At 45.9% G+C, this 13,317-nt stretch overlaps 1 protein-coding gene across 1 annotated transcript in view; it reads left to right on the plus strand.

The window, feature by feature from the left end:
* Positions 1–13,317, plus strand: part of LOC124555673 (delta(24)-sterol reductase-like) — an 80,287-nt gene that overhangs the window by 8,794 nt on the left and 58,176 nt on the right. Inside the window, exon 3 of the mRNA XM_047129668.1 lies at positions 10,518–10,623. Coding sequence (XP_046985624.1) covers positions 10,518–10,623 — 106 coding nt within the window. The remainder of the gene's footprint in view (positions 1–10,517; positions 10,624–13,317) is intronic.

Consider the following 13,317-nt stretch of genomic DNA (forward strand, 5'->3'; position numbering starts at 1 on the left):
CCATGAGAGATGCTGCAGGCACTCTCGTTGGTCGTCTGTTGCCAAAGCCCATTAACGCTAAATTGTGCTGCACTGTCCTAACGGAAACGTTCATCTTACGTCTCACATTGATTTCTGCCGTTATTTCAAGCAGTGCTGCTTGTCTGTTTGCGCTGAAAACTCTACTCAAACGCCGCTGCTCTCCGTCTTTAAGTGAAGGCCGCTGGCCACTGCATTGACCATGGTGAAAGGTAATGCCTGTAATGTAATATTCTCAGCAAACTCTCAACTCTGTGGATCTCGGAATATTGAATTCCCTAAAGATTTCTGAAATGGAATGTTCCATGCGTCTAGCTGCAACTACCATTCCGCGTTCAAAGTCTTAATTTCCGTCGTGCATCCATAATCACGTGGGTAACCTTTTCTCATGGATCACTTGAGTACAAATGACAGCATTGCCAGAGTACTGTCCTTTTATACCTCGTGTACCCGATACTACTGCCATCTGTATACGTGCGCATCGCTATCCCATGACTTTTGTCACTTCAGTGTATGTAAAGAAGGTGGTAGAGTTTATATTACGCTGCTGACCATTAAAAATGCAGCAGCAAGAAAGATAGTAAATACAGAAATTTTACTTATTGCTCGTGTACAGTATAGTAGGAATACATGGTTAAATTGATAGATGATTTGTGGTATACAGGACGCGAACTTGAGCACAAAGAGATGACCGTGTTGTGTGCACAATGGAATTCCACACAATCACACCAATCGCTGGGGCAGATAACAGTGAAGAATCCAATGTGGCAACGTTAGTTCTGGTATTTTCATCCAAACGTTGTACGCATAACCGGGATTTGTTTGTAAAGGGGATATGGTGCTACTCCTGCGTCCAGTGTGGTCGCTGGGCGCACGATTGTCTCTGCTGCTGCGTCAAGGGAAGCCGCGACAGTGTCACTGGGATGCTCCAGATGTTGTTGCATTGTCCATGTCGATACGTGTCTTGCTGCAAACTAGCCCATTTCCCGACCCAAGGTGCGTGACGTGACTGTAAAATCCTGCAAGGCCAAGTGAACAATGTGGTCCTCTCGAGCGCTATTCGTATGGAGATGCCAACATCCTGGATGGTGTAGCGTATAGCCCTCCTAAAACCATCTGTTCCTTATTCACAATCCTGCCTCGGGCATAGATGTGTGTGATGTCTTTAGGTTAGTTAGGTTTAAGTAGTTCTAAGCTCTAGGGGACTAATGACCTCAGCAGTTAAGTCCCATAGTGCTCAGTGCCATTTGAACCTTATTCACATAACGGTCGTGAGATACCGACAAACACGAGCAGCAACATCGCTGAAAGATAACTTTCAGTCTTGATAGGCAGCTGTCGCATTCCAGCACGTGCTGATAGACATTCCCGCTTCTTACACGAGAAATACCACGATTTTCTCACAAACAATTAACATTCGACTGCGATTTCCTGAATGAGATATCAGCCATGAAATCTTTCCTTGTGTATAGAATGCAGATACCGTTATTTCGTGCTCGCCTTCCTTCTCGAAGGGATCCGACTTAATAGTGCTTTAGTGACATACTTGGATTCTTCCTTTTCTTGTGCCTTTGTCCCGCATATACGCAGGACCGGCATGGTTGGTCATGGATTTCATGTGGTTAATTTAAGATGAGGTCGGATGCCTTCCTGTCGCCACCCCGTTGCTCCCGGGACGGAATGTGTGTCCGCGTGTAGTGTTATTCGTGTGAAAGTGTGCGAAAGTTTTCTAAATTATTGTGAAGCGTGTAACTCCGGTGGGTTTTGGGAACGAGGCCGCTATTCACCTAGTTGGATATAAACCATATCTATTCTGGGCGGCACATCGACCCACGTTCAATGACACCCCATGCGGATTTGATCCGGGGCCGGCTCACCACCTCGTCCCCGAAACGGCGCTTTAGCTCGGACGGGAGGGTCTAGCGAGATGTTTGTAGTAATATCGTGAAAAAAGACAATTTTTTTTCTTACAGTACCTGCCTTGTTACCAGAGTGGAGCGTTTTGAGTAATCCGGTCTTCCGTTTCCTGAAACCCCAAAGATGTTTAGTAGAAAAGGGGACTGATTTGTTTTGGAGGCACTCAAGACACGAAATTTCCGTTTAAGCAGGTGTGTTGTCTTGAATCATAAGCTAACTGATTAAAAAGAATCAGTCTCCTAATAGCATGTGAAACACACACACACACACACACACACACACACACACACACACATACACGTAGACAACACACAACACACGAACTTGATGATCACTAAAGAAAAACAGTCATCTTTGATTCCACTATAAACTTAATCATATGAAACAGTATGGGCTGTTATCGTTATCGCATAGCGGTCTCTGTGCCAGAAATTAGAATCTACAGGGTGAAGAAAAATTCGAGCACTCGGACTTCGCAGCTCGATTCCTCACGTACTAGCAACACAAAAATGTCTCACAAAATTTCGTCCTGCTCGTATTTCCAGCAGTAAATGGATGTTAATGATTGGCAATCTGGCAACTCTACAATAACATGTACAATAACTACCTCTAGCAGCGTATAGGAGTAATACTGTGCAGTTGATGCAGTCGCTGGTCGGGGGTTCGATTCTCGCTTGAGGCATATTTGTTTGTATTTGCTAAATGTAGTCTGGCGTGGTACGGTATCTGGCGTCCTAATTGTCATACAGGGATTGCAGTGGGCCTTTCACAAAACATTTGCACTTGCGTACTTCGAACACAGAAATGGAAGTACAGTTGTTTCCATTGGTCAGATTTTAAAGAAGCCTTTTGCACGTTGTGGACGAGCGAATTGTCTTGCACCACAGCATCAACTAGATTCCAAACCTGTTTTCTGTGTACCTGTGTACCTCCCCCCCCCCCTTCCCCGTGGTCCCATAGATTAGTGCCAACTATTATTCTTGCCACGTTCAGCTCCATTACATTTCGTTAGGGTCTTAGGTCACAAGTAGAGCTAGCAACGTACTTTGCAAATAATTTCCAAACTCAGTTACCATTTTTATGTATTACCACCATGAAACAACTAATTATGCCTTTCAACACTGAGATTGATGAGTGCACGCTGTTTAGTAAGTATCGCCATGCGTTACTACTACTACTACTACTATTATTATTATTATTATTATTATCATCATCATCGATGGCAATGTGGAAGCATAACATCCATTGCCGTTAGGGAAACAATGTGATTCGAAAAAGAACATTTCACAATTGGCAGTGTCGTGATAAATCATGCAGGACAAAAGTTGGAAGAGAGACGATGCGCGTTAGGTGAAACAGTCCGCTGGACAAATGATGTGTTTATACTGTATGAGTTGTTCACCAGACAGGGATTAGTTGCTAGCGGAGTAACGCTGCGAGGAAGCCAACGACGACTTCATAAACACTGTAATACGGCCGGGTGAAGCGCGTTCACTCGTGAGGGTGTCTGCAATATGCACGATGCCCACCATTGATGTGATGTCACTCGCGACCATCGATATCGTGTTCGCTTTGGCATCAAAGTCTGGGCCGCAATATTGAGAGGCAGGAGCTTGGGCCGTTCTGTGACCGGTTGCCTACACGGAGATATTATGCATTCCTCCCAAACTATATATGCCTGACGCACTCGAGGATGTTCCACTTCATGTTCGATAGAGGTTATGATCACAACATGCTGACGTACCTCCACACTTTGGAATTATTGTGCGACGGCATTTAAACAGAATATTTCCAGGGAAACGGCTCGGACACGGAGGTCTAATTGTATGGCCTTTACGTTCACCTGACGTAAATTTCCTGGATTTCTTCCTGTGGGGACACTCGAAGGAGCACGTGTGTTCTGCTCCGTCTACAAATGTGGAAGAACTAATGGCGCGTGTTCATGCTGCTCTTGTTTCTGTGGATGCAGCCATGTTGCGAAGAGTCCAGAGCTTTACGATCCAGAGGGCCGCCCAATGTTTGGACGTGCAGGAGGTTCGCTTTGAGCATCTGCTATGAGGACAACGTATTCTTTTGTGAAAGTCAGCCGGCCGGTGTGGCCGAACGGTTCTACGCGCTTCAGTCTGGAACCACGCGACCGCTACGGTCGCAGGTTCGAATACTGCTTCGGGCATGGATGTGTGTGATGTCCTTAGGTTAGCTAGGTTTAGGTAGTTCTAAGTTCTAGGGTACTGATGACCTCAGATGTTCAGTCCTATAGTGCTCAGAGCCATTTGAACCATTTGTAAAAGTCATACGGCCGTTAATGTGGAAATTATTAACGTCACTGGTTGCTAATTTGTTACATCTGAGCGGACGTACTGCATGCAGTATAAATGACTAGTAGATATCGAGTTATTTAACTGTGCAATCATCTTTAGCATATCGGAATTGATATTTTTTTTTTTTTAGTTATTCTGTTCTATGACAGGCCATTTGTTTCAGCTGTCTATCTATGACTTGCCTGACCACATTTTTGTTATGTTCACCTTTACAAAACGCTGTACTTTGTAAATGTCGGACACGTGTGACTTAAGGAATAGTGTATACTACAGTATTATAAGGCAGAATGAAATTGGCAAATAAAAACAAATACCCCTCGATCCAAAATCGATGCCTTGACCTCCTGCATGCTAACCCAAAATGCTATTCACTGCACGGGCTGCACAACACTATTACTATCTTCTGACACAAGTAGTTACCCTATTTGCGATTACAGTGTTGACAGATTACCAGTCAAGTGTTGAGTGATCGTGAGATCGTGACGAGGACTGTGACGAGAAATAAGAGGACGACAGGTGCGAAAGTCACTGCAGAAGCGAATGTCGCAATCACGACCCTTGTCAGCACCAAAACAACACGAAGGGAACTCCATAAGCAGGGAACTGCAGGATGAGCTGGAATTTCAGGACCACTCATTAGTGATGCAAATGCCGGCAACGGGAGAACGTGGTAAGAAGCCATAAAACGTGAGCTATGGAGCAATCGAAGAACGCAATTTGCTGGGATGAGCCTTGTTTCACTCTGTTTCCAAATTATGCCCGAGTTTACGTCTCAGGAATGAAACATGGCGGGGGTTCGGTGATAATTTGGGCATCCATATCGTGGTATTCCATGGGCTCCATGGTTCTTTACAAGGTCATATTACTGCCAAAGACTGTGTTATCACGTGTATCTCATGGTGCAACGCTTATTCCGCAATGGTAACGATGCGTTACAAGGCGACCTGACCCCCGATCACGCAACTCGCATCGTCCAGGACAGGTTTTGTGAGCACGAGGATCAATAGTCACATTTTTCCTGGCCACCACAGTGACCATATCTCAATATTATTGAGTCTTTGTGATTTACTTTGGAGAGAAGGGTTCGAGGTGGCTGTCAGCCTCCATCATCGTCATCTGAAATTGCCGCAATAATACACTCCTGGAAATGGAAAAAAGAACACATTGACACCGGTGTGTCAGACCCACCATACTTGCTCCGGACACTGCGAGAGGGCTGTACAAGCAATGATCACACGCACGGCACAGCGGACACACCAGGAACGGCGGTGTTGGCCGTCGAATGGCGCTAGCTGCGCAGCATTTGTGCACCGCCGCCGTCAGTGTCAGCCAGTTTGCCGTGGCATACGGAGCTCCATCGCAGTCTTTAACACTGGTAGCATGCCGCGACAGCGTGGACGTGAACCAAATGGTTCAAATGGCTCTGAGCACTATGGGACTCAACTGCTGTGGTCATAAGTCCCCTAGAACTTAGAACTACTTAAACCTAACTAACCTAAGGACAGCACACAACACCCAGCCATCACGAGGCAGAGAAAATCCGTGACCCCGCCGGGAATCGAACCCGGGAACCCGGGGACGTGAACGTATGTGCAGTTGACGGACTTTGAGCGAGGGCGTATAGTGGGCATGCGGGAGGCCGGGTGGACGTACCGCCGAATTGCTCAACACGTGGGGCGTGAGGTCTCCACAGTACATCGATGTTGTCGCCAGTGGTCGGCGGAAGGTGCACGTGCCCGTCGACCTGGGACCGGACCGCAGCGAAGCACGGATGCACGCCAAGACCGTAGGATCCTACGCAGTGCCGTAGGGGACCGCACCGCCACTTCCCAGCAAATTAGGGACACTGTTGCTCCTGGGGTATCGGCGAGGACCATTCGCAACCGTCTCCATGAAGCTGGGCTACGGTCCCGCACACCGTGAGGCCGTCTTCCGCTCACGCCCCAACATCGTGCAGCCCGCCTCCAGTGGTGTCGCGACAGGCGTGAATGGAGGGACGAATGGAGACGAGTCGTCTTCAGCGATGAGAGTCGCTTCTGCCTTGGTGCCAATGATGGTCGTATGCGTGTTTGGCGCCGTGCAGGTGAGCGCCACAATCAGGACTGCATACGACCGAGGCACACAGGGCCAACACCCGGCATCATGGTGTGGGGAGCGATCTCCTACACTGGCCGTACACCACTGGTGATCGTCGAGCGGACACTGAATAGTGCACGGTACATCCAAACCGTCATCGAACCCATCGTTCTACCATTCCTAGACCGGCAAGGGAATTTGCTGTTCCAACAGGACAATGCACGTCCTCATGTATCCCGTGCCACCCAACGTGCTCTAGAAGGTGTAAGTCAACTACCCTGGCCAGCAAGATCTCCGGATCTGTCCCCCATTGAGCATGTTTGGGACTGGATGAAGCGTCGTCTCACGCGGTCTGCACGTCCAGCACGAACGCTGGTCCAACTGAGGCGCCAGGTGGAAATGGCATGGCAAGCCGTTCCACAGGACTACATCCAGCATCTCTACGATCGTCTCCATGGGAGAATAGCAGCCTGCATTGCTGCGAAAGGTGGATATACACTGTACTAGTGCCGACATTGTGCATGCTCTGTTGCCTGTGTCTATGTGCCTGTGGTTCTGTCAGTGTGATCATGTGATGTATCTGACCCCAGGAATGTGTCAATAAAGTTTCCCCTTCCTGGGACAACGAATTCACGGTGTTCTTATTTCAATTTCCAGGAGTGTATTATAAGATTATCTTGTAAACCATACAGCATCTGTATTTATCCATTCCAAGACGACAGAAAGCTGTTTTGAGTGTCAACGGGTTTCCTACACTGTGTTAGGCGTTGGTAATGTCTTTTTTGGTGTTTCTATATTTTTTTCCACTACATGTATATTTAATTAGTTGGCGAGACGCAGGTTTTAACCGCAAGCCAGACGGTAGCATTACGTTTTTGGTTGCAATTATAAAGTGAATCCTCCACGATCATAATATGTGTTACTCCTCTATACTGTGCTATACTCTTATGAACACATCACATAATATGCAACCATTAGTGAAGCCGACAGATCTATCGGTTATCAAATATCGATAAATGTTTCATTCTCCGTCACAGTCTAATAGTCTGTCAGTACTGACTGGCTAGCCACGTTAAGATTACGTGACTGTTCATTCTCCCAACGCTTGGCTGCCACATAATACCTGCAAGACGGTTGATGGTGGTATTTGCATTGTCATTTGTAAAGCACCAACTGGGAAACGTCAGGAGAGCCTTATATCTATTTTAAGCTGAGAGGAGAACGATCGAGATCGTGGCAGTCTTATTGTTACAGTGATTCCGCAAACATTCGTGACTAAAGTGGCTGAAAGTGACGATAAATTTTCAGTGGTAAGAGTTAGATCGCGAGTATTTATGGGGCTACAACTTTGCGTCCGCCGTTTCCTCTCGAAGTTTGAGGCTTTATTGTGAGCATCTTACAAAACATTTACGTTTCGAAGTATTGGCCATCGCTGGCCACTACTTTCTCCCATCTTTCGAGCAGCATACGAGTCCCGCGGAGGAAGGACTGGGTGTCTTTCGAGAAGATCCATGCATCGATCCAATTTGGCAACTGTTCATATGACAGGAGGCGCTGGGCACCCACGTCGTGTGCCATTGAATTAAAAAGTTGGTAGTCGAAGTAACAAATGTCTGGAGAATACGGAGGGTGGTGTAGGACTTCCCATTTCAACGTTTCCAGGTATGTTTTGGCGGGTTTTGCGACATGGGGCCGAGCACTGTCATGCTGCAAAATCACCTTTTCATGGCTATCGCTGTATTGTGGCCGTTTGTCTTTCAGTGATCGGCTCAGACACATCTATTGCTTTCGATAACGATCTCCTGCGATTGTTCCCGTCGGTTGCAGTAGCATCGAAAGCTTTCTCTTTTTCACAACCATGCCGGTCTTCAACGTCAAAATCATCGTTCTTGAAGCATGGAAACCATTTTCTGCAAAGTTCTGTCACTAACAGGCGTCTCATCATAGGTTTACCCAACTTTTTATGAGCCTCAGTCGCAGATTTCTTCATATAAAAGCAGAAAATTAAAACCTTCCGCAGATGACTAGGATTGGGCTCGTAAGTTGACATATTCAGCCGAGAATAACTTTAAGATGCAATCGAAAATCGACTAATATTTTGATAGCGTTATGTTGTCAAATGCCTAAGCTTACTGTATGACACTTACGACCTACGACTTGCGCCACTACTTTCCACTAATGTCGTCTACTGCAAAACGGAGGAAGCAAAGTTGTAGACCTAAAAATGTCAGAGATAGCTACTCAAATACGATCCCCCGGATGTAGGGGAAACTGTGAACAAGTAAAGTTAAAACTGAAAGCTCCTACTCGGCAACTCTTGGTGACAGTGGAAGCAGGCTGTAGCTCGTGACAGCAACGTGATGCTGCGCTGTGTGGCGGCAGCGACTGCTGGGCCGTCTCCCGTGGCAGTAGCGTCAGCGGTTTCGTCAGAGTGGACTGTCGCAACATTGCGAATTGTGGCGCACGGCTCTGCTGATGCGGCTGGTGACTTACTTTGTGGGGTGGTGACTTCTATAGCCGCTGTTCTCAGACTGCTAATTGAAAAACAGCATGGAGGGGAAGCAAGGTGTAACGAACAGGCCCAGGGTGGACAAAACGTGTCAGGAAATGGTCAACGTTATTGACGATGAGCTTTTTGATCTAAGAATACAGCTAAGGTAGTCGGAAGTGATAAAAAAAGTAGTCTTCTGTGATGGGGGGGATTACAAAAACTTCAGCGAAAAATTTAAAGCCTGGAAGCCAAATTGGGTTCGAAAATGGCTTCAAGCAATACACCATGTGAGGATATGCGCTGTGTGCAGCTGATGTTAATGATGATCGGCAGCAGCTGAATCGGAATGGCAGACCTGACGTTGTCGAGGTACTGTAGTGCGAGATAGCATGGTAGATCCTGGATAATACCGACGACGGCATTTCAATTAAGGTTAGCGGCGCAACACTTCATGAGTCAACTTCCATCCGCTGCACGCCGTGAGGTTGCGGCTGAAGGCGGATAAACAACGCAGCGAATAACTGCGAGCGACGCACGGTGAACACAGTACGATTGGCGAACATGAGAGTAAAAGACGTTTTCCAAAACCGCGTGATTTTTTCATGGAAGTTCGGTCATCAGCTTTTACCTTCGAATGCGGAAATGTTTTGTTAACACTTATCTTTATGCGAGAAAAAAATCGTCGTAATAAAATAAAATAAATCAGAGTTTGCACGTGAAGATTTAAGTGTTCGTTTTTCCCGCGTGCTGTTCGAGAGTGGAACGCTAGAGAAGTAATATGAAGGTGTTGAGAATGTATTCGCAAATTGGGTTCAAAAATGGCTCCAAGCACTATGGGACTTAACATCTGACGTCATCAGTCCCCTAGACGTAGAGCTACTTAAACCTAACTAACCTAAGGACATCACACACATCAATGCCCGGGGCAGGATTCGAGCCTGCGGCCGTAGCAGCAGCGCGGTTCCGGACTGAAGCGCCTAGGTCCGCTCGGCCACAGCGGCCCGGCCGGCCGCAAATTGGGACTGCGATTGTATCACAGCTATACGTCTTACTAGTAAAATACGAAAATCTGTTCCTGACCGGTACAAGAAACTGCATATCTCGCTTTACGCGAGTAATCGCCATAACTGCTTTGACTGTCCGGACCGACTCTAACCTCCATATGTCCTAGTGGTTATTTCCCATAGTGCTTGCACACAAATCGTATGATGTCCGCATAGGGAGAGACTTTAGTATACTCGTCAGACTGCCTTGCTTGGCATTAAACACAGAATTACATGTTCGAATGAATATTGCATCGAACTATACAGACACTGTAAAATACAAACACTGCACAACTGTACTGATTTTGAATGTAGTTTGATGAACCATATGGCAAGCACTAAGTGCGTGTTGCATAGAAGTGATGAAGATGTATATGTAGATGACAAAAATCGTCTACGACTTAAGAAATGTGTATTTACCAACTTCTGGTACTTCACACACTCGAACTAATTTTGTAGATGGGCTGTAATTAAAAGTGAAGGGCAACAGATAATTTACATATGTGTTGTTTGTAATACATTTCTGAATGAAAATGAGATATATTTGGGAATGCAAAATGTAATGGCTTTGAATATGTTATACGCTGACGGATAAGCTGAATGAGCTCGTGTTGGACGTGGGAATACTGAAGAGAGTGTGGTGTTGTGCAGACGGTACTGGTGGAGCCAATGGTGAGCATGGGGCAGCTGACGGCACTGCTGCTCTCCTCCGGCTGGACCATCCCCGTTGTCCCGGAACTCGACGACCTCACAGTTGGTAAGCCCGTCCTCAACTCATATTTTATCGCCTCTACTTAAGCTTTACACTGATTCCGTATCGTGGGCTATGGGAACGAACAGAGCCTCGTGTATGCTGAATTCTCCTGAACATATGTGGCACTTTGGGGAAAAAAGTAAAGGACGTGAAACAAGATTCCGAAAAAATAAATGATAATTTACTGAATGACATTTGTTCCTATTGTGTGAACGTGGTGCAAATTGGACAGTACATCTACATCTACATACATACTCCGCAATCCACCATACGGTGCGTGGCGGAGGGTACCTTGTGGAAAAATGACTGCCTATATACCTCTGTACGAGCCCTAATCTCTCTTATCTTATCTTTGTGGTCTTTCCGCGAAATATAAGTTGGCGGCAGTAAAACTGTACTGCAGTCAGCCTCAAATGCTGGTTCTCTCAATTTCCTCAGTAACGATTCACGAAAAGAACGCCTCCTTTCCTCTAGAGACTCCCACCCGAGTTCCTGAAACATTTCCGTAACACTCGCGTGATGATCAAACCTACCAGTAACAAATCTAGCAGCCCGCCCCTGAATTGCTTCTATGTCCTCCCTCAATCCGACCTGATAGCTATCCCAAACGCTCGAGCAGTACTCAAGAATAGGTCGTATTAGTGTTTTATAAGCTGTCTCCTTTACAGATGAACCACATCTTCCCAAAATTCTACCAATGAACCGAAGACGACTATCCGCCTTCCCCAAAACTGCCATTATATGCTTGTCCCACTTCATATCGCTCTGCAATGTTACGCCCAAATATTTAATCGACGTGACTGTGTCAAGCGCTACACTACTAATGGAGTATCGAAACATTACGGGGTTCTTTTTCCTATTCATCTGCATTAATTTACATTTATCTATATTTAGAGTTAGCTGCCATTCTTTATACCAGTCACAAATCCTGTCCAAGCCATCTTGTATCCTCCTACAGTCACTCAACGACGACACCTTCCCGTACACCACAACATCATCAGCAAACAGCCGCACATTGCTATCCACCCTATCCAAAAGATCATTTATGTAGATAGAAAACAACAGCGGACCTACCACACTTCCCTGAGGCACTCCAGATGATACCCTCACCTCCGATGAACACTCACCATCGAGGACAACGTACTGGGTTCTATTACTTAAGAAGTCTTCGAGCCACTCACATATTTGGGAACCAATCCCACATGCTCGTACCTTAGTTAGGAGTCTGCAGTGGGGCACCGAGTCAAACGCTTTCCGGAAGTCAAGGAATATGGCATCCGTCTGATACCCTTCATCCATGGTTCGCAAGATATCATGTAAAAAAAGGGCGAGTTTCGTTTCGCAGGAGCGATGCTTTCTAAAGCCGTGCTGATGCATGGACGGCAACTTCTCTGTCTCAAGGAAATTCATTATATTCGAACTGAGAATGTGTTCGAGAATCCTGCAACAAACCGATGTTAAGGATATTGGTCTATAATTTTGAGGATCCGTCCTTCTACCCTTCTTATATACAGGCGTCACTTGCGCTTTATTCCAGTCGCTCGGGACTTTACGTTGGGCAAGAGATTCGCGATAAATGCAAGCTAAGTAAGGAGCCAATGCAGTAGAGTACTCTCTGTAAAACCGAATTGGAATCCCATCAAGACCTGGCGATTTATTTATTTTCAACCCATTCAGCTGCTTCACAACCTCAGGGATGTCTATCAATATGTTCTCCATACGAGAATCTGTACGAGACTCAAACGGCGGTATGTTTGTACGATCCTTCTGCGTGAAAGATTTCTCAAATGCTAAATTTAAAATTTCAGCTTTCGTTTAGCTTTCTTCCGTTGTCAGGCCAGACTGATCAGTGAGTGACTGGATGGAGGCCTTCGACCCGCTTAACGATTTTACGTAAGACCAGAATTTCCTTGGGTTTTCAGCAAGATCTTTTGCTAAGGTATGACGGCAGGAGAAAAGGTCGCAGTTTTACACTTTTCGACATCGAGGTTTGGGATTCGGTGGTGAATTATAAAGTGAAGGTGAAACGCGGATTGTGATCTGGAATGCTAGTAGAGACACGTTTAAAAGTCTGTGAAATCTCCAGTGGACTTGAGAGAATTGTTTTATTAGGAACCGCCACGCACCGTCAGGTGGCTTGCGGAGTATGGGTGTAGTTGTAGATCAGTGGTTTTCATAATGAAGATGTTGATTAACGCTATGTGCTCTCTCCAGTGGACACTCCCAGTAATAAATAACTGCTCAAATGACTTGGTCAGCCAGTATTGAACGAGTACTTGTATAGAAAAATAGTATTTCGTTTTAAATTTACTGTTCTCTATTTATAATGAATGGCAGAGATTTTTTTGTTCCCAATGGAGGTCAGTGGAATTGTGAGGAGGCGTATTGGGTGGGAGGGGAGGGGGAAGGGGGATTGCAAAATTTTATTGATTATTCGTATCAGTAATATTTAGATTGGTAACGGATGAAAAGAGGAAGGAGATTTAGTGTTTAGCTTCCCGTCGACGACGAAGTCATTGGAGACGGAGTGATTGCGTGGTTTAGTATATTGTCACATTATGTAAAGCTGGCAGAGCTATGTAATTATTAGGTGGGTCAGAGGTAAAACATGTGTTTCTGTGATAGGTGTGCAAGTGTTCCTTACAGTAATATCACGTCCTCGTGAAATAAAACGCTATTTGTGACGTCATCGGCAAC

This window comes from Schistocerca americana, chromosome X (genome assembly GCF_021461395.2).
Source record: "Schistocerca americana isolate TAMUIC-IGC-003095 chromosome X, iqSchAmer2.1, whole genome shotgun sequence".
In the NCBI taxonomy this organism is placed as follows: Eukaryota; Metazoa; Arthropoda; class Insecta; order Orthoptera; family Acrididae; genus Schistocerca; species Schistocerca americana.